Raw genomic sequence first — 27,113 nt, 5'->3', positions numbered from 1 at the left:
TGACCTTGAAAGTGAAAACAGAACCTCAAAGAAAAAGACAAGCAGGTCATCGAATGATGACGACTCCTCAAATGAACGCACCAATGACAAGGAGTTCAACAAGAAGCTACAAACCCTTCAAAAAGACACACAAAGAATGATGGAGTTTAAGGCAACGAAGGAGAGCACTAGTAAGAATGTTGAAGGGGAGCAATGGTGCATAGGTTGGAGGGTCACTCAAAGAGCATGTTCCAAGAAAACATTTTGTGGCATTTGCCAACTTGTGGGATATTCCACCAAGGAATGCTCCTATAATATGAAAACAAGGAATCAACGAGTGCTTTTCACACAGGAATAGTCATCCATGTCCGCAACTGTTGGCACCTCCCAGCAGACAAACACAAACACATCATCTAGCAGATATGGAACAACCGACATAGAAGGAGAAGTATCAACAGTAACAATAATAATAATTGAAGCCAAATTTGATATGCAAAAGGGTAGGTTGATGATTTAATGTCGCACCTGTAAGCAATGGGGGCACTTTGCATGTGAATACACGAAGGAGGGAACCCTACGGTCCATGTGATTATGAAGATGCCAACTATTTGAAGCTTTGGGTTGAATTACTAAACATTGAGAAGATTGGCGTGAATGAAGGGGTGTTGGCAATCATCGAGCACAAGCCAAGAAGGTAATGTATCCTGACCCCTGTACAAAGAAGTAGAGTACAAGAAACTAAGGCGAACATTAAAAAGGAAATGATGGCCCAACGGATAGAGATGTATGAGATAACAACCATCACATCTCGAATAGGAGTAGAACAAAACATTCTAAGTCAAATGTTGTCATCGGAAGTACTAGTAAAGATCAAAGAACTCATTGAAACTAGGCCACAATTAAGGTCTTTGTTGAGAACCATACCCATACTAACTCATACGGAAGAGCACATGGATGTTCCCATCGGCCCTTCTACTTATCTAACGTTACTCGTGGTAAATAGCAATTGGCACCCTGCAGTCATGGAGATGAGCATCCTTGGGACCATCCTCACAAATACCATTGTCTATGGATGGTTAGGGGTGAGCGTACTATCGAAGAAGAAATGGAAATAAACTGGGGAAGTTGACACTATGGCCACCAGTGTTTAACCTAGTGGGTGTCAGTTAGCACATCATCTAGTCGATTGGAATATTGATGGCACAACGGGTGACAATTGGAAACCAACCCTTCGTCCTTGACTTTATCGTGATCCCCTTGAAGAAGAAAGGATATGATGTCATCTTGGGGAAAGGGTGGCTTGCCACAGCCAAGGTGAACCATAATTGGAAGAGGAGCACTCTGTCAACGAAGAACGAAGAAAAGAAATATGGCATCAACGTCATAACCCAGATGGTGAGTGAAAAACTCCCATCTTCCTAAATGTTGGAGTCTAAAGGTGAAATGCGTGGGGAAGACAAAGGGAAGCATCGGATAGAGCCGAATAAAGAAGACATACTGGAACATTAGGGTTGCTCGGAAGAAGACAATGGTTTCACTAATGAACTCTTCCATTGGGAGAAACCAATGTAGTACATATAACCTTCACTGAAGATTACAAACCTCGAGGACAAGGCAAAACCCAAAAATATATTGGTAGGGGACAACTGGAATCCAATACTGAAGACAACGGCATTCAAGACCTTCATGGAGTACAAGGATGTCTTCATGTGGACGTACAAGGACTTAAAGGGAGTACCTCCAGAGTTGTGCGTACACATCATTTGATTGGTGCCTTGAGTTGTGCCAGTACAAAAGAGACCGTATTGGATGAATAAGAATTATTCTCCAAAGGTTAGTGAAGAGATAAAATAAATATTGGAAGTGTATATCATTTTCAGGATCCAAACAAGCGAATGGGCACCCCTGTCATCATATCACTGAAGGAGACAAATCAAATCCGCATTTGTGTGGACTTCAAGTGTCTAAATGTCATCACCATTAAAGACCCCTTCCCCATACCATTTACAAACATCATCCTGAAGGAGGTAGTCGAACATGAAATATATTCATTTATGGATGGATTTTCGAGAGGCAATCAAATCTCCATCATCGAAGAGGATAAACTAAAGACAACATTTGGATAGACAACATTTATGCGAACAACTAGATGCCCTTCAGTATTTGTAACACAACAGAGACTTTTCAAAGGATAATACTGCATATCCTTGACAAGATGTCAGCGAGAAACTTAGAGGTGTTTCTAGATGATTTGTCCATCCATAGTGGACAAAAGACACACCTGGTAGTCCTTTAGGAGTGCATGGAGAGGTGTCGGAGAGCAAGATTGGCACTAAATCCAAAAAAGTAAACGTTCATGGTGCCACAAGGAAAGTTGTTGGGATACATTGTCTACAAGATGGATTGAAAACAGACCTAGTTGTGTTGTTAGTTTTCAATTTCAATGCTTTTTGGTCATTCTGTGAGTCGGGTGTACTATTGGCTATAGTTTAATTAAATTTACTAAGGTTGTTATTTTAATGATATTTGTCTAATGAGAATCTTGGTGTTACAGCTCATAGAACCAAGATGAGAATTTTTAAGCCTTGGGTACATAAAATAGACACCTTGTGTGTCATATTATCATTATTTTAATGAAGAGATCGTTTTTTGGAACAATGGGGGAGTTTAAATTAATAACTTTACTATAATTTAAACTTTAATTATAACATAAAGTTGCTTCTAGAGACAAAATAAAATAAAAGTTTGTTCCAATCCCACATTGAGAGGGGAGGCTCACCAATGGTTTGGGAAGTTTGTATAAAGGGACCTCACCCTTCTCCAAGGATATGTTATATGGAGAGTTTATTTGTTTTCACTTGTTTTGGAGAGCTTTCTCTTGGATAATCTTCTAGGGCGGAAAACCTTGGAGATATTGCATGACTTGGGCAGAAACCCAAGATCACTTAGGGAAGGATTCATCACAGGATTCCACTGAAGCTACATTGCATTTCAGAGCAAGTTTGGAGCCACATTGCACCACAGATTTTCAGATCAGTTTGGAGGCAATCATTGGTGACATTGTGACTTGAAGACTTGGGGTTTCAAACCCTAATCTTGGCACCAATCATAGAAAAGGGAGCGAATTGATCACAAGAGAGTTTTTATGCATACATTGGTGTTCACCGCAGAGTCGTTGTAGTATAGTGGTGAGTATTCCCACCTGTCACATGGGTGACCCAGGTTTGTCCCCAGCAATGGCACCAAATGTTTACCACACAAGGTAAACGTAGATTTATTGCATTCAAAGACTAGAATATGACACAGCATAAGATAGTATTGTATTCATATACGCAGAACATACAGTAACAATTACAACCATAATGATGATCCATAGGTCAATAAGACAATATACATATATATTCCGAAGGGGCGACTCAACCGTCGTGCAACCTTTCAAGTACTAACTAATCTCGTCAGCTTTGTTATGCTTTTGCCGATAACAGTTGGCTTCAAGGGTTTGGTTGGTACTCTGATTTTTCATATGTTCAGTGACAAATCTACTAGTAGAGCTGAAAGGGAATATTTATCTACAGACTAATTAGGCTTGAGATGTAAAACAGCTACAGCAATGACCAGAAGTAATTTGCAGGTAAGTCTGTTATGTGGGCAGGTGTTGGAAAGTCATCAAATCTCAATTAGTTGATGCCCATGCTTAATGTGCAATATTGAGGTCAAAAATACTTTTTAGTCCCTGCCTTGCATAAGGCAGGGTACTAATGTTTTTGTTGTTGGTCCCAAATAATTTTTATTAGTCCCTGCAGGTAATGAATTTCTAAAGTTCAGAAGGCAGTTTATTTTTTAATTAATTTTAAGTCAAGAATTTCTATTTTCTGATTGGCTGAAAGCAATAATGCTAGGGGTAAAAATGAATTTTTTCCACCAAAAATTGAAAAAAAAGTTTCTCGAAGATTCTTCATTCTTCCAATTCAACTTTCACACAGAACCCAGAAGATTCCTCTCACGGAATGAGCCCATGGTTATCCATGGTTTAACAGAAAATCTGTGCAGAAATAGCGAGCCACCCCCTTGATTATGAATCAATCCCTCCTTCACTTCTCCTGCTGGGCGTCTGTCCTTCCATTCTCGTGGTCGGCGATTGATTATGTGTTGTATCCCAGCTGGCTTATGACACTAGCACTGACTGAGGAGGGCAACGCTAATCATGCAATAAAGGGAGGGCAACACTAGGGAAACCAACTCTAAATCATGCCCTCAATTTAATCAATCAATTGGGCAGATAGGCAGTCAATGAATCAGGTGGATATGCAATCAATCAATCAGTCCAAAACTGAACCTCTCACAATCAATCCAAAACCCTCTCACTCAGGATTGCCCATAGAATCAGCGCTTCCTATGGCTGAAGCATTTTAGGGAAAACACTGAGATTATGAACTGTATTTTTGAGCTTTTCGTTTTTATTGTGGAGAAGGAATAATGCAAATGACTGAAATAATTAGGATTCTGTAGATATATGGTTGAGAAGAATGATGATTTATTAAATAGGTAAAACATAAATTCTGGGGGCATTTCGGTATTGAAAGAAGGAAAATGGTGGCTGTGAAAACCGTATGAAATGCACTGCTTTCAATGGGAAAAATCTCTATGTTAGTCGATATTATAATTTTAATGGTGATGTTGCAAAAATATTAATTTTGAATAAAGTAGCATTATTTTGAAAAATTCAATTTCTTTATTATAAGACTCTATTATGATATTATTTGCCTAATTTAAATTCTTTAAAAAATCTTTAAGTCATTTTAAAAATTCATTAAAATTTAGAAGTAAAAGATAAAATCTCTCTACAATAACTAATTTTTGAATAATGACAATAAAAATATTCAGTAGTTTTTTTATTTTCTTTTTTCATTTCTTTCAAAAGTTCAAAATTTTATTATTTTATATTTTTGAAATGTACTCTAAATTATTTTTAAAAATTTTATTTAATGTTTATTGTTTTCTTCACTATTAAAACTCAGTTTTTTATTCATAAAATCTTAATCAATGTTTTTTTTTAAAAACAGTTTGAATGCTCCAGATTTTAAGGCCCTTCAAAATCTAATTCAAAACTAACCAAAAAAAAAATCATTAATCTATTCCTTTTCCAATTTGTTTATGTTTTTCTTTTAAAAATTTTAAATGTGTCTTACATTTTTTGCATCATATTCTTCTTTTCTGAAGTCCAAATCTTCACCATGTACTTTTGTCTTTTGCCCTCATATTTGTAGCGACCATGGTGAGTCTCAGTGGCATTCCCACCAAGTTCAGGCCAATAACACAAGGCAGGGACTCAAGCTCTGTGCACAGAGCTCTTGTATTTTCCTTGCAATCTAATTTGAGTAGTATAATCAAGAATGTATTATTCATGCTCAGTTCTGATATAAAAGAAAATATAAACATTGAATTTCAGTTCAGTTATTTGTGTGGGGCTTCCATTCATGTTTGGTTCCATGTATCTTGCATTGACAACACAAGCCAGAAGTAAATCCTGTGCTTACAATCTGTTTCATAAAATGTCCACAGTTGAAAGTTCTCATTGATAGAATTTTTTAGGCATATTGGGCAAGATTCCTTTAGGGGTTCTTACACTGATCCACATCATTTACACAAAATGCCTCCACTGTTTTGTTATTTTGGCATTCTTCGGTGAAGTGACGCCATCCACTACATTTTCGGCACTAGATCCACACTCTTCCTTTAGACTTGTACCAGAGTCAACTTCAAAAGTTGTGCTAATGTATCAATTATTATTTTGCCTTAAATTGTGGTACCTGCAAAATTGCAAATAGATGCATTTATTACTATTATTTTTTGGCTAAGTTGCTGAATCGGGAATGGGAAGGGGTAAAGATATGTGGATAGGAAATGCTGGTACAACCGTATATTTTTCTTTTTCTTTTTTTTTGTGGGGGTACATTTTCATTACATTCAGACACACATAGGTACATTTCATTACATTCATAAAAACACACAGACACATATGAATATGTATATATATGCAGCTACAAAATAGAATTAAGGTTAGAATGTCAATACCAATACATATGCTAAACAAAACCATTACAAATTTCAAATTTTGAAAAAAATCATTCTGATTTAAATTCAAGTTTCTATATCAAAAAGATCAAGCCGAAATCTTATGATAAGTTTGGAGTTTGCTAATCAGTAGTTTTGATCTTAAAACTATCTAAAAGATCAAACTAGAACCACTAAACATTTTGGCATTTAAAAACACAAATCACAGATGTGTACCCACAAGAGACTCTTTTCAGAACCTGATTCCGGTACATTTTATATCCAGAATTGCATGAAAAAGTCCCATGAGTCAGCAACTTAGTTTTTAGGTTTAGGCATGGTTGCAGGTGATTATTCTATTTGTTTGAAGAGCACTTGTGTGCTCCTTGTTTTTTTTATTGTATGGGCATTCTTTAATGGAATATCCTATTACCTAACAAATGTCAAAGAATCATTTTTTTCATGCTATTATTTTTAGTGCGACCTCTTTTCCAGTCAATGCACCATAATTCTTTAGTTTCTATTAGATTTTCTTTCTTGGCCTTCAGTTCTTTCACCATGTCCCACCATCAGGCTTGGTCTGTTTTAAATTCTTTATCCCTACTACCTTCGGTGCTCTCATTCACCATCAATTTTTCTCCTGAAAAAGAAAGACCTCCTAAAAACTCCTAAAACAAGAGCAATCAAATACAACATATACTCAGTAAACTCCTCTGGGAATCACTCTTTGAATGAACCAAACCGAGCCATCATAGAGATTAGCTAAAAAATCCATTGTCAACTTTCTCATTCCCATAAATTGTTGAACTGTACACCGAGGTGATCCTAGGTTTCCAAGTTGATCCTAGAAAAGAGCCACCAAACTAACACTGTGCCATTCGGATGAAAATTGTAAAATCATCATGCCACAACAACACTCTCCTCTCCTAAAACCCCAAAATGGAATCCTCGTCAACATTCAAGCTGAAATTCAAATACCTGAAAGGATTCAAATTTGTGGAGTGAAACATATCCTGAAAGGCATCTCCGTGAAGCCAAAGTCTGCAATCCCACTGCCATATTTGATCCCGGTCATCGTAAAAGAAAATCCACGAAACCATAAAGAATTATTGTTAGCTTATTCCCTCATGACCTCCCAAAAATGAAGCAGACCAATCATTGTCATAATTCAGAAATTTTCCAACTAAGGAATGCCGCAATATATGAGATCTCTATGTGTGAATCCATATATTACCTTCATGCTTTAACATAGAAAATTTTGCTTGCATGTAAAGGTAGTAAAGGCAAATTTATGTCTTCAGCATTTTCCTAGGTCATACATGCAAGGAAAAGGAAACCGCATTGAACAGACATTGCAAAAATCTTAACCATTAGATACCATATTTAATACAACAATCTGCTTCTGCATTTTAAAAGCTTCAATTCTACCTGCAAAGACTTTCCAAGTGTGCCCACAGCTTGATCTGCATTCTTGTTTCCATCCATCTTCAAGAATAACAAAAAACTACAATTATACTGAATAGACAAGACAAGAATCAAGAGAAATACATGTTTTGACATGCCAGACGGAAAAAGGTAGATGTTTGTTTGTGTTCCATTAGTTTCCCAATCATCTCAAGAGCCATCACAATATTTGTTCTTCGCAGATGCTCCTGATATTGATATCGTTTCTCACTAGCATCCTTATCTGCCCCTATTGCCATGCCATGCTGTCCCACATTCCCACCTAACTGGTATTGTTTCTCTAACCATCTAACTTGCAGACCTGAATCTTCTGCTATTGCACTGATCAAAGTGGAAACAACCATAAAAGTAAATAGCACTGCAGTTTTCCCAAGCTCAGTCACAGGTATCCCATAAGTTCTGGAAAGTTGAAGAGCATCATCCACAGCCTCTACTATCCTGCAAACATTTTGGAAACCATAAAGTAAATTAAACTCAGTCCTCTCTTGAATGTTACAAATCTATACTTATATATAATGCTTGCATGGAGGAAGGAATTAAAATGGATGTAGAACTAAAGCAAATATTTCTTTGGATTACAGCAATACTACAAAAGGTGTCATAACACTTAAGTTACTGCACTAAATGAATTGGGCGAACATAAAGAAAACTGCATCGTACCAAATTAGTAGCAAGCAAAATTTCAGATATATAAAGCAACTGAAAGCTAAAAAAAGAAATAACACATAAGTATGAAAGTAGAATGGCGTAAGCATACGAGTTACATTGCACCAAGGACATAAATACATTTCGTTGGAAATATAATTCATGGTCAATTTCCTCCACAAGGCTGACAACATTGCGCTTGAAGTAACATAGGAAATCAAAAAACGATAAAATTAGCAGTGATGACCAAGAGCATTTTAAAATGAGGCAGACCATCAACTGTCTTCTGCGTTATGGTTTTTAACTTTTTATGTTTCCAATTAGTTAAGTATGATAGATACAACAGACTATGATGGCTATTTGATATGGTAACTTCTAAACTATTTAGTGGCATAAAATTGAGAAACCCAAGCTTACACCAGTTGGTTGTTGAACCGTGATAGCTGCGAGACAGATCCTCTCATAATTCTGTTTATTTCTGCAAATTTTGGTCTTCTGTCTTCCTCACTTTCATGTATCTCAGTGGTTCGCTAGTTTCAGTTTTTCTCTTCTGTAGTATTCTTCTTCTGTCGCTACCGTCCCTGTTTCTCTATGATCTTTGTCAGTTGGTCTCGGCACTCTACATGCTGTGTGTGCATATTCTCACCTATGGTGATGTGGGATTGATGACTGTGTTTTTATTAATGATGTGGCTCTCTTTGTACATCTTTCGTGAGCCAGCTACTGTTATCGGTTTTCTTTTATTATTTATTCTCGTGTAATTAAGTCAGTCATTTGTTTACTCCCTGGCTAGTTGTCAACAGCTCTTCCCTCTTCACTGCTGGGCTTATTCTCTCCTCTCCTTGGTAACGGCAATCAATTTTGGCTATCGTTGACACTTCTTCTGTGGTTATTCTTGGTATTGCTTTTGGTCTCAAGATGGGAGGTGAATATATATATCTTCTGGATATATGGCAGCATATGTTACAGTATAGTTACAAGATTTGTTTTGATGCTGTAGAATTCAAAAGGTTCTGTTGTACTTAAGAGACAGAGCAGATGATTATTGGGTTTTGATCAATTTGTTATTGAGCATCACATATTATGCATTTAGTCCTTTATGCGTTAATGCTGCAAGTATATGCAGTCTGATTTTGATGCATGTGTATGCAGTCTAATAGATTTTATCTTGTGTATTGATGCTTTCTTATGTATATACAATTCTGGAGGAAAAACAAGATTATGGCTAAAAAGATCATGATCAACTGTGTCAAGGATCATTTGATTCCTGTTATTTCAAATTAAAATCAGCCAAAGAGATGTTCAAGACTCTTAAGGATTTGTATGAGTTTAATAATACCAGTAGAGTTCTTGCATTGAGGCGTCAACTGCAGCATATAAAAATGGAAAGGAGCAACTCTGCTGTCTCATACTTTATGAAAATTACAGAAATGAAGGATCAGCTTAGTGCAATTGGTGACATTTTCAGACAAAGATATTGGCATGCTTGCTATGTACAGTCTTCCCCAATCTTGGTAATCATTCATTTAGGGCACTAGTGGAAGAGATGAGCTTCCAAAATTTGTCAGGTTAAGGGCTGATTGCATTCAAGAAGAAAGCAAATTAGAAGCAAGAGGAAATGGCAATAGAAATCATCATGAAGATGATAATGGTCTTGCAGGTCACAATTCAAAAGGAAAAGGAAAGACAGGAAACTTCAATAGTCTCAGAGATCAGAACTTTGAATCTAATCCCAACTCCAAGAGAGAAAAACGGGATCATTCCAAAATCCAGTGCTTCAGGTGTGACAAGTATGGACAGATTGCAAGAGATCTCTATTCTAGACCACCAAAGACTCAAGCTGCTGCAACAATTGTTGAGAAACTCTTCTCCTCAAAAGGAGTCAGGTGAAAATGTTGAGGGATTTTTATTTCTTTTTGCACTTTCTAGCATTATTCCTACAAACAGTGATACATGGCTGATTGATAGTGGTGCACCTCATCATATCACTGGTTACAAAAAGCATCTTATTAATTTGAATAAAAAAGATTCTCGTCTTCAAGCCATAATTGGTGACGATGCAAATTACTCAGTGAGGGTGTGGTTCTACTTCATTTAGATTAGATTTCGGAATTCCTCTTCATCTAAGTGATCAGAGTAATCTGATCTCCATATCAGCTTTAGAAGACAAAGGATATAATGTTACTTTTGTTGATGGCAAGGTCTTAGCATGGAAAAAGAGCTGCAGTAATCAATCAGCTCGTGAAATTGGAGTTCGCCATGATAGTCTCTACAAGCTTTCAGCCCATCCCCTGGATGCTCTTGCACTTAATACTTCGGTCTCAAATGAACTTGGGCACAAGAGGTTTTGATCTCAATTCCAGGACTTAATCCTCTATGGAGAAGGTTGTAGTTGGTCTCCCAAAGCTGAACCAACATCATGAAAGAATTTGCAAGGGATGCGCTCTAGGTAAGAATATCAAGAGCACTTTTCATACTAGTGAAAGTAAAGCTAAAGATATTCTAGAATTAATAATTTCAGATTTATGCAGTCCAATAATATTTGCTTCTCTTAGCGGTTTTTTGTATTATGTTACTTTCATAGATATTTATTCTCGTAAATGCTGGATTTATTTTCTTAAGTCTGAGGAGTCGGATGAGGTGTTTTCCCAATTTAAAGAATTCAAAACTCTTGTTGAAAATTTATCTGACAAAAGAATTAAAATCTTAAAGTCTGATAATGGAGATGAATATGTATCTGGTATATTTCACGACTACTGTGTTGAAGTTGGGATTAAGATGGAGCTTTGTCTTCCCTGTAATCCTCAACAATTGGTGTGGCTAAAAGAAAGAACAAGAAAATTATTGAGGCAGCAAAGGCAATGTTTCATGATAAAAGTCTTTAAACTTTTCTATGGGTTGAAGCATGCAAAAAAGTAGTTCATATTCAAAATTGTAATCTTCATCGGGTCCTTGACAACATGACCTTGAAGAAGCTTTCAAAAGAGAAAAGATCAAAATGCCTTTAGGAAAGAAAGATATCTTTGTTGGATATGGTGATTCCTCAAGAGCCTTCAAGATTTATATTCCAAGTCAAATACAAATTGAAACAAGCAGGGATGCCACTTTTGATGAAGATGTAGCTTGCAAGATTTTTAATGAATCTATCATTGAAAATGGTGAGGAAGAATTTGAGCTTCCTCAAGATTCAGTTATGCCTGATCTAGATTGACCTTCTGAGATTCAGAAGGAGAATACAGAATTGAATAATTCAACTAATCCAGTTGATCCTATAGATCTTATTGATACTTCAGCAGGTCTTAGTAATACTTCAGCCGACAAGAAAAGACCATTGTGGGCTAGGAACACTGCAGAAGAAGCTGACCAATAGGCAGCCCCCGTGGCACTTACAAAGAAAGTAAAAGGCCTCATAAATATGTTGGTTATGTCGCATTTGTGAGCCATGTTATTGCAGTTGAACCTTCAAGTTTTGAAGAAGCCTTTAATTAGCAAGTATGGAAAGATGCCATGATGGAAGAATATCAGTCAATCATTAAAAATGATCTATGGGATATAATTTCAAGAGCAAAAAGTAGATCTGTAGATTTTTCCAAATGATTTTCTAAGATTGAACATATTACTGATGGTAGTACAGAATATAAATATAAAGCTGGGTTTGTTGTTAGAGGTGTTTCTCAAAAAGAAGGGATAGATTATGAAGAAACTTTTTCTCTTGTAGCTTGAAACACTTCAATTAGAATAATCATTGCTATTGTAGTAGCAAAGGTCTAGAAACTTCACCAAATGGATGCAAAAACAGCCTTTCTAAATGGGGTAATTGAAGAGGAAGTTTACATTGAGCAGTCGGAAGGCTTTGTGATTCATGACAGGGAGTCTCGTGTGTGCAAACTAAAATGGCATTATATGGTCTTAAGCAAGTTCCCCGTGCTTGGTATAAAAGAATTGATCACTACCTTCTAAGTTTGGGTTTTAATAAGAACAATGCTGATTCAAATGTATACTTCACAGTAAATGATGACAAAGTGTTGATTTTTGTACTTTACGTTTTTGACTTGTTTATTACTGGTGATGATGATCTCATTGATAAGTGTAAGAAATAGCTTACTTCAGAATTTGAGATAAAAGGTCTTGGATTGTTGCATTATTTTCTTGGACTTGAGGTTTGGCAAAAGCCAAACGAAATTATGTTAAGGCAAATATGCAATAGATATTTTGGAAAGATTTGGAATGCTAGAGTATGAATCTATGGTGACACCTATGGAAGCAAATGTGAAAAAACTACATGAGGATGCAGCTGTTTCAGATTTAGTAAACCCTACCATGTACATGCAGCTAATTGGTTCCTTAAAAGTATTTGATCAACACAAGACCTGATATATGCTATAAGGTGAGTAAATTGAGTCGATTTATGTGTGAACCACATTCAAAAATAAGCAGATTTTGTAGCATCCATGGTTGGAATTACTTGTGGGCAAGCAATTTTTGGGAGGGAAAATTATACTGTCCCCTCTATAAGCACTCTTATGATGGTGACTCTTAGCATATGAAGCAATTACCTGTAAACTAATGAGTTACGGTTAGGAGACTCTTGGGAACAATATAATTCAGATTATTTGGCAATGGAAGGGTCACATTGAGCTCAGCTAGCTGAGATCTGCATAATGCCCTTTTTCAGAGTGGATTTGGAAAATTAGTCTATAGTATTTTTAGAAAGTGTCAAGCTACACATTGACTTGGATAATTGGTAGTATTCCTAGTTTGGGATATCAGTTGGAACAAGAGATGATAATATTTCAGTTTTCAATGTGGTCTAGAACATTTAATTTAAATAACTCAAATTTATTATGTAATTTATTAAATATTTCCAATTCGGCCGTCCCTGTCCTGGAAAACGTGTCAAAGACTTGAGGACACCTAAGGGACTTTGACTTTCACTTCTAAAACAAATTAGACTTTCACTCTCAAAGTAACACAAATTTGGCAAATGAAACCTGTTGATTCTTATATTTTAAGGTTCTATATGCATTATCTATGTTTTCATATAAATATTTTAAATTTCTCTATATATTTTCATTTTCCCTATTAGTATATAGCCGTCCCTCTTGTCCCAAAATCAGCAAATTTTTTTGCCGTCCACAAAACCCGTCCCAGAAACTCGGGGGAACATAGAATATTTGTCAAGTGTGCACCCAAGTTGATAATTAAAGTACTTTTGCAAATAAATTAAGCGATGTTTTTGAGGATGGGCGTCCACTTTGGAAGTTATAAAGTGTTTTAAAATTAAATTAAAAGGTGAAACCCTAAAAAAGGGCATGGGCTTCTGGGAGGTCCATTTTAAACTCATTTTTCAGTATGTTGATTAAATAGTGATAACCAGACTTTGTTGGATTGAATTTATTCATCCTCTAGCTTTATCAGGACGAATACCTTTGCAATGAGCATCTTCTTCACAATTGAAAGATCTAACCCAGAGGACTGATTTGTGGTTTCATGCAGAGACTACATGTGAGTATTCATTGGTGTTAGATTTCAATTTTTTCTCTTTAGTTTTGAGTACAAAAGCTAGAGACCAAATTGTAGTAGATTAGAAGGAATTTTGAAAGTTTCATTGTGTATTTTGTGCTCCTTTTTGCTGGTCAACCCTTTCCTAGGGAGGTCATACAACTGGTTCTAGGAATGAGGGATTATGGTAGTTGGATGTTGTTGTGGAGGGACCTTTCTTTGTTGGTTGGAATACCCTAGGCCAAACATGTGTTTCCTATTCATCTTATAGGCCAAGGAGATCATCTAGAGGTGTGGCATCCAAGTTTGGAGTCTCATGTTTGCTATTTTTTATGCAAATTTAGTATCACAATGTTGGATACATGGTGTTTTGTTGTATTTCACTTATCTGGGTACTTCATATTTTGAAGATATATTGTACTTCCAATTCTGAAAATCACTGCTGGTTGTGGAAATTTTCTGTAATATTATATTTAGAAGATTTTTTCCGTTATTTCAATGTTGCAAATGAAAAAAATTTAAGAAATAATTTCTGCATCTCCACCTACTTCTCTAAAGATCTCGAGCAGAAAACACCAGAAAAAGCAAGGATGCATATAACACCAACACTTGCATAGCTTCAGAGTTCAATAGTAATGGTATAAGCAAAGCATTTTAGAAACACCTATACACATAAGATTTATCAATCATATATATGTTGACATTTGTGATCACTTTTGATGAGTTAGATGTGGAATCCTTATTTTTTCTACAAGTGGGAATATTTGATATGTAATCTTTCTTTATTTCATCTTTTTTTTTTTGTTAGCCCACGAGTCATCCCTTTTGCCTGGCATATGATGGATGCTTTGAACCATCGAAAACTGTCTCTGTTCAATAAAGCATTACTTGAAAATATTTTTCTTAAAAACATATAGTTCAGAATAAAACAATTAGACTCTGCAAGACACCAATCAGTCTAGAACTTATTTATTTTTTGCATATTATTCCACTCTTTCATTGTGATGATGGATTATGGAATATAATCCAAAACATTGATGGTTAAAAATTGACACACAATCATTCCCAGAAGCATCTCCGTATTGTCATGGATTATAAAAACTTGCTATCTCTGATCAAGTATTTCAGTCAATAGTCACATTTAAAAATGAAAAAGTATATCAAATACTCTGTTGCTTCTGTAAATTCTTTAACAGTTATTTTGTACTGTACCAGCTTCCCATTTATTATTTAAAGGTGTTATCCTTTTCTTAGACAGGTTGAATAATGTTTGGGACCTTGGTCTTTGGAATGTCTTTACATCAATGATTTTGGCTTTGTTTAGTTCAGCTTTACTTTGGAAAAGAAATCACAGAAGAGGAGATATATCAATTGAGTTTTGCAAGATTTGAACAATTATGAAATTGGATAAGCAAGATAGGGAAGGAAGACACGAATGGACTCAAGTAAACTTTCATAATTCTAACTGTTGTAACGGGAGAATGTTAAACACACAAACTACATCGTACCTGTACATCTATGAGTTTTATCTTTATTTTTCAATAAATATGCTTAAAAATGAAAAGCAAATTATGATCTTATTTTTTGTATTTGGCATGCTAAGGTTTTAAAAAGTGTACTTACTTCTTGGTATTGGAAGTAGCATTTGTTATAGCTAAACAAAATGAATATCTATCAATAAGCTCCAGATAAAGTCTATATGCCTCAGGCTGAATTTGGCGATAGGGAATCACCCTGCAATTCAATTAGAAATAAAATATAGATGAACACTCTAACTATAGAAAACATTCAGAAAGATTTTAAGTAAAAAAACTATAGCCCATACAGTATTCCATTTAGAAAGAATTACAATGCTTAACATTTTTAATAGTAGTGTGGTGTTGGCTTTAATTCTGTTTTCTGTTAAAAATAACAATCATCTGTCTACTAAAAATTAATAACTATGTACAATTGTATAGTTTATGGAAGTAACCCACAAGAGTGTTATGATTCCATAGAATAGGAATACGACCTTGCTAAATTTGAAAGAGTAGAATAACTATGTACAATTAAATAGTTTATGCAATTAACCTACATGAGTGTTATACTTTTGTAGAATAGGAGAACAAACTTGTTAAGTTTGAAAGCTATATGCCCAAAAAAGGAAATAAATTTTAATACAATTGTATTGATATACTTGTGATCATCAATAAGTGACACCAGAAGTTTCAGTAAATATACACAAAGGTCTTCATAAGGCATGCCCAACCTGATCTCAAGCTAAGCAGGTACCAATTTTACCAGTCAAAAATCCTATGAAATTTTTTCTATAGGATCCAATCAACTGTAAAAGTACATTTACCAGTAAATATTATAAATATAAAATAAGTTTTTCTAATAAATATTGCTATAAAATAAGACTTATGTTAAGCCAAATCATTAATAAACTTTAATAAACAAAGTAGTCCATAGATTGCATAAGAACTGAATTAACATTGAAAGCTATAACAAATGATCATATATAAAGTTAGTCCATAAGACATCTCAACCAAATCCAACTGTAAACCAAGCAAAATATAACCTTTCATGGGTAGTTCTGACACCACTTGTTGGTTATACAAACACTAAAAACATTGAATGCTCACATCATGAATTTATAAACTTAATTTGTATATTAAATTTCCTTCAAAATAGGTTTTCAAGGAACAAGGAAGACAACATATAAGAGCCTCTCCCACACAACTTCCTAAACCACATTACAGAAAACGTAAAACCTAAACAGAAAACAAAACATTAACAAAAGAAAACAACATACAACCCAAGACATAATGAATAAGGAGATGCATTCCCACAATAATATGTGCAAACATGAAAATAAAAAAACCAAACCTTTTTAAATCATGCACAAAATAAACTTTGGATCACAAATTTCAACAATGCTTTACTCAAATATTTTAGCTTACTCTGTGTTGGGAGCTTCTCTGCTTTTTCAGATTTGTATTTTCTATTGTTTGTCCATTTGCAACACCATGACCAGGGACAAACCTTAACTTCTCAAAGAGTAAATCTTCAAAAGGCCCTAGCTCAATGAAGCTTAAATCCTCGACTAAGACGCACTCAAATCCTATAAGAAGCTTTCCAAAAGGCTCCCGAGTCACCATGACTCCTTCACAGACTCTAAAAGTAAAATGATTGAGAACATTGAAGATTTGGTAATAGCAAAAAATCTAATACTTTGATGGCTTAGAATACCTGAAAGTCTATATCCAACCTAATCCTTCAACACTTGTGATATGCGTTGATCTTAAATAGTGACAGCCATCACCAAACTCAACCACACTTGAATTGCAAGGTCTCTTAAGGTCAAATAGTTATATATTAAGGAATCTATTAAAGAAGAAATCAAGCTTCTGGCTGTAGATTTATAGTATATGCACCATCAAAATCTATATCACCATCAGCATATTTAAGAAAAAATCATCTTTAGAGTAGTTAGATAATATGCTTCGTACAGTGAAACATTTGAGGCGTCCTCCCAAACCTACCAACTGGAAGATATTAAAAAAAAGACTTAACTAATCTGAAGGTGCCTGTCATGCACCGAAAAATCAAGTTGTAAGCAGCTGGTCCTGCCACTATAAACACCTCCAGATTGCTCTAACACCATAGCTCCCTAAGAAGGTCTTGCCTGATACTAAGAGTTTCAAACCAGATGTTGCTTGGCTTGAGCAAATTCTTAGGTGCTCAAAATTTTAAATGATATTAAAGACAGAGACCCACATGTATCTGAAACATTTTATTGAGAAAAAACATAATGATAATGGTCATTACCTCTCTGCTAGTACAGGCAAAATGCATTTATGGGCAGAGAGCAGTAAGATGCTAGCAAGGGTTTCACAAATGGATCAAAAATTCTGGAAGTTGAATGGCCTTTAATTGCATGTTTATGTTACTACTTTGTCATGTCCTTATTGAGAAAGGCTATGCCGTTGATTATTTCCAATAATCATGGCTCTAGTCTGCAGTTTCTAGTAATTTTTACCATATTTCTTGAACGGTGTCTAGTAATTTTTACCATAGTACTGTTTGGAACAAGAGATTTCATCATATATTCATATGGGCTTCCTAATTTTCCTGAGAAATCCATGACTCAATTAATGCAAAAACCTGAAAATCTGCTACTGTTTTAATGCTTTCTCTGTTTTTCAAGTTTTCTATTAGCAATTTAAAGATTTTAGCCTGTTTCAAAAACATTAATATGGTAATTGTAAATGAAGGATACAGTTTTCCCTCAATTCAATTTGCATTCATTCGTGTTGACATTTATCTATTCCCCTTACTCCAATTCTTTTCAAATTGATTAATCATTGCTTACATGAAACGCAGATTGATTTATATTTTCAGGTAGTCAATAATGTTTACTGCCAAGCAAATGTCAAAATTCACTAACACTGTCGGTTTCAACTGTACTGGAGACCCTAATTTAGCCAAGTATGGTTGAACTTAATGTTGTCGTCATAAAGTATCATTGTAACAATCAGAAAGTGGATTTGGGTATCAATGTTATCTGCTCAGTTTACACACTGTAAGTCCTGACTCGCAAGAAAATGCTATATAACTATAATCTCCGCTTGGTCATCAACAATTTTCTTAAAATTGAACATGTGACCTTTTTCGCTTAGTAATTCTAGGCTGAAGTTATGAGCAGCCTACGAGATGTGAGATTAGCTTTCGGACGCGTTTAAAAGATTTGTAAGCACCGTCAAGGCTCGCTTGTATGCCATTAATGTTACAACAAAACCTTGTCACATGTTCTTATAAGCGTGCCCATTGCCATTATGCCACAAACCCTTGGACCCTGGAATTAGATTTTGACAAAAACCACGAATTTCATGCTGTTTTCTAAAAATTATCATAATTATTAACCTACTACTAAAGCCTTCAAGTATTTTGAGCAGCCAGATCCCATGACACTTCTATGAAAGTCCTGTTTTGTCAACTGAAATTCAAACAGAGAGCACATTTACCTGGAAGTTAATAAGGCCAAGATAAGTAACGGAGGCACCATGTGTGATGACATAGCCTGTTCAATGTACTTCCACAACGTAGGTCCATTATTGCTCCAACACAAATGCGATATGAGCATATCTCCCAGCTCCACAGAGGGCGTGCTGACAGCTGCTGCTTTGAGGCATTTGCTCACTTCAATTGCCCACAATAGAGGGGTGTCCCTCTGCTCCTGACACACCCTTGTTACCTGCATCACATGCTGCTGCCACACCCATCCTTCCTCTTTACTACCCATCTCAAACAAGTACCTTTTCTGATCAAACTAACAGAGAACCATACCCATCAAAACATAAGGCTCCTCGAATCAATCTGTAGCCATGCCTTTACACACACGCCCCTTCAAATCAATATACTGCACCAAATAGACCTTATTGCAGCATTTTCCTCAACACCCATCTCAGCTGAACCATTTGAAGCCAATCTACAACTTTAAAAGACACATTCAAAGATCTGCAGTGCGCCCGAAAAACACTAAATTAGAAAAAATTGATACACGGTTTTCATTCAGGGATTAAGTAATGAAGAACACGGACTTGCAATGCCCAAATGAGTCGGTACAGACCTTAAGATTGGTCAGACGAGGATTTTGAGAAAACAGATACAACCAAGGAAAAAAAATTGTACGAGAGAGGAAGAAGGCCAGCTGCCTTTCCGTTTATTTAATATTTGAGTTGCTGTGTTCCTATAGTTTTAATCGTAATTTGATCGAAGCTTCTTGTTGATTTAAGATGAAAATATTTGGATGTCATGCCCTACGTTAAATGAGACAGCCCCGGAGGTCTGTGCAGTCGTCAGATTTGGTCGGTCTTCGATTCAACTCGTGCGTGACAAAGTTATACTTCAGCCGTCGGTTTAGAATTCATGTAGTTAATCCTTTCCAAATGTATGGTACGAATATGAGGTGACGTATATTCAAACGACAGTACTTGTTAATTTGTGGAACCAAAGTTACATTTGGTGTCTACAATGACTAATGATTTTAATAATATTATGAAGTCGAAGCAATCAGCAAATCGTACATATCTATGAGGTCAAAGAACCCAGATGTTATGTAATTTGTAATCTCCTCTCTACATCTGTTGTTCTAAGCAAATTGTTTATAAACAAATAAACTATGTAGAATATATATGGATACGAATCCACATGTATTACATAGCAAGTTTAGAGAGTGGACTTGTTTTTATGTGCAAAATTTCAGTATAGTTCGTGTAAAACAATTCTATTATGAATCTTGATCTTGACAACAATATTATATGTTTCATTTATAGAAGATTTTGTTATTGATGATTAAATGATATTTTTGAAGTTTATGTTATTATTATTATTTATATAGAGAATATGTAGTGGTCTTTGTATCAATAGTTTCTATTATCGATGTACGTGTAAAAGTAATATTACATTATTTGTAATTGTGAAATATTTTTTATTTTTTTAATTATTAATTTAAGCTTACAATGTTTTCTTAAGTTAATTGTCTTGATCTGTATTTTTAAGAAATGGTTCATATGAATATGTCTTTGATAAATATCAATTATTTATGTAATGTTCATTGTTTTAAAGTAATATTTATAAAGGTGAAAGTATTGAATTTTTTTGTGGGAGGTTATTGATTCTAATTATATTGTAAGTCAAACATGTTTGATTGTAGAATGTATTCTAAGATTAAGCCTAATAACATGCTATCTCATATTTAAAGCCTTCAACAAGTATTATGTCTTATGATATATTCATTAGTGGGCATTTTAACTCATTCATTGACAAGGAGTAGTTATTTATCATAATGTATCAAATTATGGATTAAACTATCTATTTTTAAGTCAAATTCATATTTCATGAGTAATGATTCACATGAACCCGTCACTCATGAGCATGTAGGATCCTTATAACACTCATTGCATTTAGGTGATGCTCAATGGAGTAAAGTATTGAGACTTTCAAGAAGGAAAGTCTACTATCTTAGTACTCCACTGATTAAAGTTTACTTAACCATAGATTTCTTCCAAGATAAAATCCACTTAGATTGCCACCTCATTTGTAAAACCTTTTAAAAAAATCCTTAAGAACCATTCATTATAAATCCCTCTTAGGGCATTCATTAGCAAGGATTTATTTTCATATTGTGTCAAATTGAGAAATTTCATTAGGACTAGATTGTGTATTTTTTTATTCAAACTTATTTGCCCATATTTCACAGGTATTAGTTCACATAAACTTGTGATATCTCATGACAATAAATAGTTCACTTAGCATTCATTAAGTTTAGGTAGTGCTCATAATGATGAATCAAAGACTTCTTGGGAGTTCACCAATCTTGGTACCAATTCAACTTAAGCATACTTAAGAAACCCATAGATCAATCACATTGGGTTTGTCACCCCATCTTCAAAACCTTATAACCAAGTACTATGCCTTATAATGAAATCAAATCCCTTTTACCCATTAATGGGTCTTTAAGGCCGATCCTTCATTTAATCGAAGAGATTGTATTTGGTGTGTTGGAAGCATGAATACTAATGATATTCCTATGGGGAAGCATTATAGATATGTTATAATGATGGTATGTTACATTCATGACTATGTTTGTCATTGATGTCAACATAGCAATTTTCTATGGTATCTGACAGAAGAACGGCAGAAAGATCAAGTTGGTATGGATAGCTAGTTGAGTATTCTCACTATCTGAGGTTATGGTAGATACTTCTAAGTATCTTGTATATGCAGTTAACGTCAGGTGGAGAAATGTTAAGTCTAGAAGAAGTTATGTAAGTTTTGGTAATGTTTGTTTTGGGATAGAGTTTGCAGAGGCATGTTTTAGTAAACTTGTTATATCTCTTAGCAGAATTGTTATTTTGAGAATCAAGGTTGAGGATGTGAATTAGAAGACATGTTGATGATGACGTAGCTAAGCTCGCTCATCATAATATTGTGTGTACAAAAATTTATTTAAGTTGCAAGGTGAAAGATTAATATTATCGCTACGTGCAAAGTGTTTTGAATGTGGTCCTATAATAATTAATGAGAAGGTCTAGTAGCTGACTCAGGGAATTATTTTACGGATTCAATATAAAGGAAGGACATTTTCCTTTGTGTGGATATGTATTGAAGAGAAGTGATTGTAAGCAGTAGAAAGAGTGGAATGCGAAGTTGAGTAAAGCAGAGCAGAAGTGAAGGAAACTTCATTGTCGAGGTTTTATTGAGTGATTCGAGGTTGGATACTTGGATCTGAGGTTTGTGACCTAATCTACAATGTTTGACAGTGATTGGTTCGGTTGTTAGGACAAAGGAAAGAAGATAAAGTTTAGTACACACAATTATTCTGCAAGGAATAGTTGAGAGATCATTTGGACAGTGAGTTCAATGGTCTTGCCTAGAAGTTGTTCGGACACTAGGTCCTTGTCTTCTACAACTCCTAACAAGGTTGGAATCTTCTAACAAGGATTCAAAGTCTCCTAATAGGGACTCATATGTACTAAACGTTGTAATAGACTCCTAACAGGGTCAATCCTATAACAAGGAATATTTATATTAGTACATCATCTTGTGGGTATCATTCCCACCAATAATTTCCCTTTGATCAAGGGTTTTCCTAATTAACATATCTGGTGTAATTATCTATGTGCATCTTGTTATGTTTGTTGTTTACTTTGGTTGAATGGATAAGATTGTTTAAGGTCGATAAATGTTTTAATTGTTGGATAATTGATTCACCTCCCCCCCCCCTCTCAATTATCTTGTTGGACTATTGTTTCTAACAATTGGTATCAGAGCATCAGGTCCTTGAAGATAAAGCTTAATAGCTTTAGGAGATCAGTGACAAGTTATTTCAGAAAAGATAGTCCTAAGTCTGATGGAGGAAATTTTGACACCCAAAAGATGGAGCTTCTTGGTAAGAGATCAGAATTGTGTACAGAATTGAGCATTGAGCTTCAAGATAGAGGAACAAGTAAAGATAGATCAAGATCAAAAGAAATAGAGATCAAATAAGGTATCAATCAGCTTATGAAAAGAGAGAAAGAAGGTATGGAAATTTTTACTTGTTGGACATATGTAAAGAGTTTGGTCATTTTTCATCTACATGCCCTAAGAGAGTAAGGAAAACTAGAAAGAGTTTGCTTTCTGATGAAGATGAAGAATTTAAAGCAAGTATGGAAAGATTCTTGAATGATTGTGATAAAGATAGTGAGCTTGAATTGATTAAGGAAAAGAAAGTAGTAGAAGCGATAACTTTGGTAACTATTGTTGATCCAAAGGCTAACCATAAAAAAGTGGAAGTTATCATTAGCAATGATTTGTAGAATGTGAATCAGATTAAAGAATGAAGATCTTATCCTAGAGAAGAAGAAAGAATTGAGTTGAAGACTCCTAAATAGAATGGCATTGCAGAGAAAAGAAATCGGTCTATAACAGAAGCAACAAGAGTGTAACGCCCCGCTCGGGAACCCAAGAGAAATAAACCTAACATGTTACAATGTTTATTGAACTTTTTTTTTTTTTGAAGTTTAAACAACATCAAGATAACATTAATGCGGAAGCAATATGAACATACACAAAAAATACACATTTGCAATTACAGATATAGTTTCAATTCCTCAAAGGTTCCTTTACGTTGAGTCACATTTAATAATTTTAAATTAATTAGTTTAAGTTTCAAGTACAATGTCACATGATCATAAAGAAATAATAGATACATAAATCGCATAAGCAAATGCATAAGTATAAACAATACAATGAAAATACATCCAATCAATAACATCCACTGCACATGTCGCAAGGTATGTGAAAATAGATACTGTACAACAGAATACATGATAACATATATACATCATCTGAAAAGAAGTCTCTGAGATAAGAAATAAGAATGATAAAGGTACGTCTTCTGCAATGAACATCCAACAGCTAGCAATGTGAAGGGGAACCCAAATGGTAAGAAGGCACTACCTCCCGACCGCGTGGTTACCTAGTCAGGCTTCCACTCCCACCGTGCAAGGAAGATAATGAACAATCCACAAACGGCTAACAAACATAAAACATTCCTAGGCATGGAATACCTACTAGCCAAAACTATCTCAAAGGTAACACATACTACTCAAGAAGATAAAATAATCCAAAAGTAAGAACACTCAATCCAATACTGACACCACATAACCAAACATCATACACGAACCAAGTATAAACCAAATACCAAGATCATAAGATAAACTCAACGAAAGATAATCACCTCAAGTCAAAAACCACATATCAAGAGTACATCATCCATGAATCACCAATCATCCTCAATGAAAGTAATAACCACAATAAACACAATCAATAATAAGTACACCACCAGAGGTACACACAAAATCTACAGAGGAGACTCAGGCTACATACTAGGGAGTGTCATCACATGGCTGCTTGAGTTACCCTGGATTGATCTCTTAATAGACCCCGGACCCTCAAGTGTTGAGTTACCCTGGACTGGTTACTCTGAACCCCGGACCCTCAACATCACACATATGGAAACTAGAAAGCCCTCTCAAGAAGACGAGTAACTCATCTCATTCCCATCCTTAGTCTATTTAAGCACTCGAGGTATGGGTAGATCAAAATCCCTAACTTATCTTTTTAGTGTGTTTCCCCCCCATAAATTTTAATTACTAGATTATCACTTATTACATAACTTGCATTAGGTTACCCTGGTACTGACCACTTTGGGTCCCGGACCCCTATGCAAGCCACTCCCAAGTCACGTACCTAGACAACCTCTCCTAAGCACATAAAAACACAGTTGTGTCCCATACCACAACACCCATAAAGATCAAACTCGGTTCCTTAACAGGCAACCTGATAACAAGAAGGTTCTCCTATTCGAGTACACATAAAAGCTCCACAAATAAAACTCATAAATATAATCTCAAATATGAAAGTTAAAACACATCATGTCATCCAATCACATAAATGGTAAAACAAAAATTTGACAAAGCCTCTGGTGTACATCCTAAACTAGTCAAACTAGGTCAACTCCAAAATCCACAAGTAAAGACAATACATAGAAAACAGTACAATTTCATAGTTGGGTTTGATTTGAAAAGACATAAAAAAAGAAATCAAAAGTAATGTTTTCAATTTGGATTACAATGAACGTTCAAGTGTAGGAGATTCTCGGTTTATTATACCCATTAACCCATTCATTATTCGACTTAAATATGTAAAATTACCATCATAATAAAAGTCATTTCCTAGTAGAATAATCTAGAATAATCGTTTTATTCCATTTAGGTTATTAAAAAAAAAAACAGTTCATTGATTTTTAAATAAAATAACCATAATTTTAATAAAATCAATATTATTAAATATGATAAATTAATAACCTCATTAACTAATTCTTATCGTTAATAGATCCTAATTAAATCAAGTTTAATTAGATTAATTAATAATTAATAAAGTTATTTAATTTTATTTAATTACAAAACATCTATATAATTTAATAGTTAAAAATTAATAAATAATTATAAAATTTAATAATACAAAAATGTTATTAAATTATAAAGTAAATTTATTACAATGTAATTTAAATACATTTTAAAACGTATTAAAATTTAATTAAATAAACAAAAAAACAAAATATAAATAGTTACATATATATTTAATAAACAAAAAAACAAAATATAAATATAACCCCACCTCATTTATTAAATATATATATTTTTTAATTTTATGTTTTATCAAAATAAAACTTTTAAAATTTATTTGCTATAATATGTAATTTAGTTTTATTTTATTTTAAATAAACTTTTTAAAATATATTACCAATTAAATATATATATAAATTCAGTTTTACTTCCTTTAAAATTTCTATAATAATATCTTAGATAAATAATTTATTACTATTATTATTATTATTATTATTTTTTAAATATAAAGAAATACAGTCTCATAGAGAAAATAATTCTCACCATTTGAATTTCAATCTAAAGTCTTCTTTTTTTATTTCAAACCCTATTCAAATCAAATTCTAATTTCTTCAATCTACGAAACTAGAGTTTTCTTATTGCTTTTCTAATCCCTACATACACAAAAGATATAGACACACACCCAGTAAATTTACAACATTAAATGTTCAAAGTTTTATCACAAAGAATTTATGATTCTACTATCCACAAGCACGAAGAAGACAAGAACGAAAGTTGCATAACTCAATTACTAATCAAAACACAAGACCCTACCTGTATCGATGCTAACCTCTAACAACTAGATGTGAATTCCTACCGCAAGCAAAACCTTTCAAGCCACATAAAATTCTCTTCTTTCCAAAACCTTCGAGTTGCTCTCCATCAACCTGTGTGTGCAATAATGACCCGAAACCTTCTAATATAGAATCTAATTACCCTTTAGGATTTCTATCACCACCAGTCTAAAATAATAATAATTTTATTTAATTAATTCATTCATGCACAATTAATTTTCTTTTTAAATTAAAATATTCTTTTATTATTCCTTCATGCACTTTAAGTGAATTGTTAAATTACTTTATTTAACTTTCCACTTTACTTTACTTTAAATTAATTTATAACTTTAATCTCATGCACACTTTAAAATATCTTAATCAAGTTCACATATTTTATCTTTTAAATTAATCTCTTTTATTTTCAACTCATGCATAATTCATGCGAACTATAATCTTTATGATAATTTAATATCTTTTCACTTTTAATATATTTTTGAACATTTAATTTGATAAATATCTATTAACTTAAATAACAATAATATTTAGCATTTATTTAAAAATGAACTCTAAATATATTATTATTAAATTAAATAAATATTATCACGTTCTAAATTTAATCTTAAAACTTTTATCTTCAATTTAATTCTTTATATTTAATTAATTTCTCAATTAATTAAATATAATTAAATATTCAAAAAGTCATAATAATTCTCCATTAAATTAAATTATTAATTTAATCTATTAATTAGACTTAATTAATAGAAATTCATCAAAGACTCACAAAACAACATATGCACAAAATACGCACGGGTTTAAAAAGGGTAGACAGTCTATTACAAGTCCTCCTTGCAGGACAAGTATTTTAGGCTATGGCTAGGATTGGACCTGATCATTATCTTCCCATTCTCACCATTTGAGTATTTGTAATAGGGCACGCTCATCCTGGCAATTCAGGGAAGTCAATGCCCGATACCTGCATCCTGTATAAAAGACGAGCATGTACATGTATATAATATATCTAAACTAAACAGACAATGGCGGGGAGTGGTTCATCGTGTAGATCCCGACTAGCAGGTGACTATGACTCCCTCCCTTAACCACATCAAACATGTCAGACAGAAAGATAAAATAAACACGCACACCATACACATGCAAGTATGGGGTAAGTATCGTAAAAATCACAAGTCTAACATCAAATGCCTACATATAATAATGC

The 27,113-nt window shown here is 34.1% G+C and overlaps 1 protein-coding gene across 2 annotated transcripts in view; it reads right to left on the bottom strand.

Moving 5' to 3' along the window:
- The window catches only part of LOC149550083 (mediator of RNA polymerase II transcription subunit 33A-like), a 100,937-nt gene extending 81,441 nt beyond the window's left edge, over positions 1 to 19,496 (bottom strand). Inside the window, exons 1-4 of one of the 2 annotated variants that reach the window (XM_089793227.1) lie at positions 19,256 to 19,395; positions 18,651 to 19,143; positions 15,268 to 15,378; positions 7,582 to 7,935 (exon numbers count right to left, since the gene is read on the bottom strand). In XM_089793227.1, coding sequence (XP_089649353.1) covers positions 7,582 to 7,935; positions 15,268 to 15,378; positions 18,651 to 18,928 — 743 coding nt within the window. In that variant the 5' untranslated portion in view covers positions 18,929 to 19,143; positions 19,256 to 19,395. Of the gene's footprint in view, positions 1 to 7,581; positions 7,936 to 15,267; positions 15,379 to 18,650 lie in introns of both variants that reach the window. The other variant, XM_089793228.1, reaches the window with a different exon arrangement.
- Positions 19,497 to 27,113: the final 7,617 nt, after the last annotated feature.

This window comes from Cupressus sempervirens, chromosome 7 (genome assembly GCF_028749045.1).
Source record: "Cupressus sempervirens isolate cs-2001-9-10 chromosome 7, ASM2874904v1, whole genome shotgun sequence".
Classification (NCBI taxonomy): Eukaryota; Viridiplantae; Streptophyta; class Pinopsida; order Cupressales; family Cupressaceae; genus Cupressus; species Cupressus sempervirens.
The sequence above is the reverse complement of the archived record's forward strand: the minus strand, read 5'-3'. Positions and strand labels throughout refer to the sequence as shown.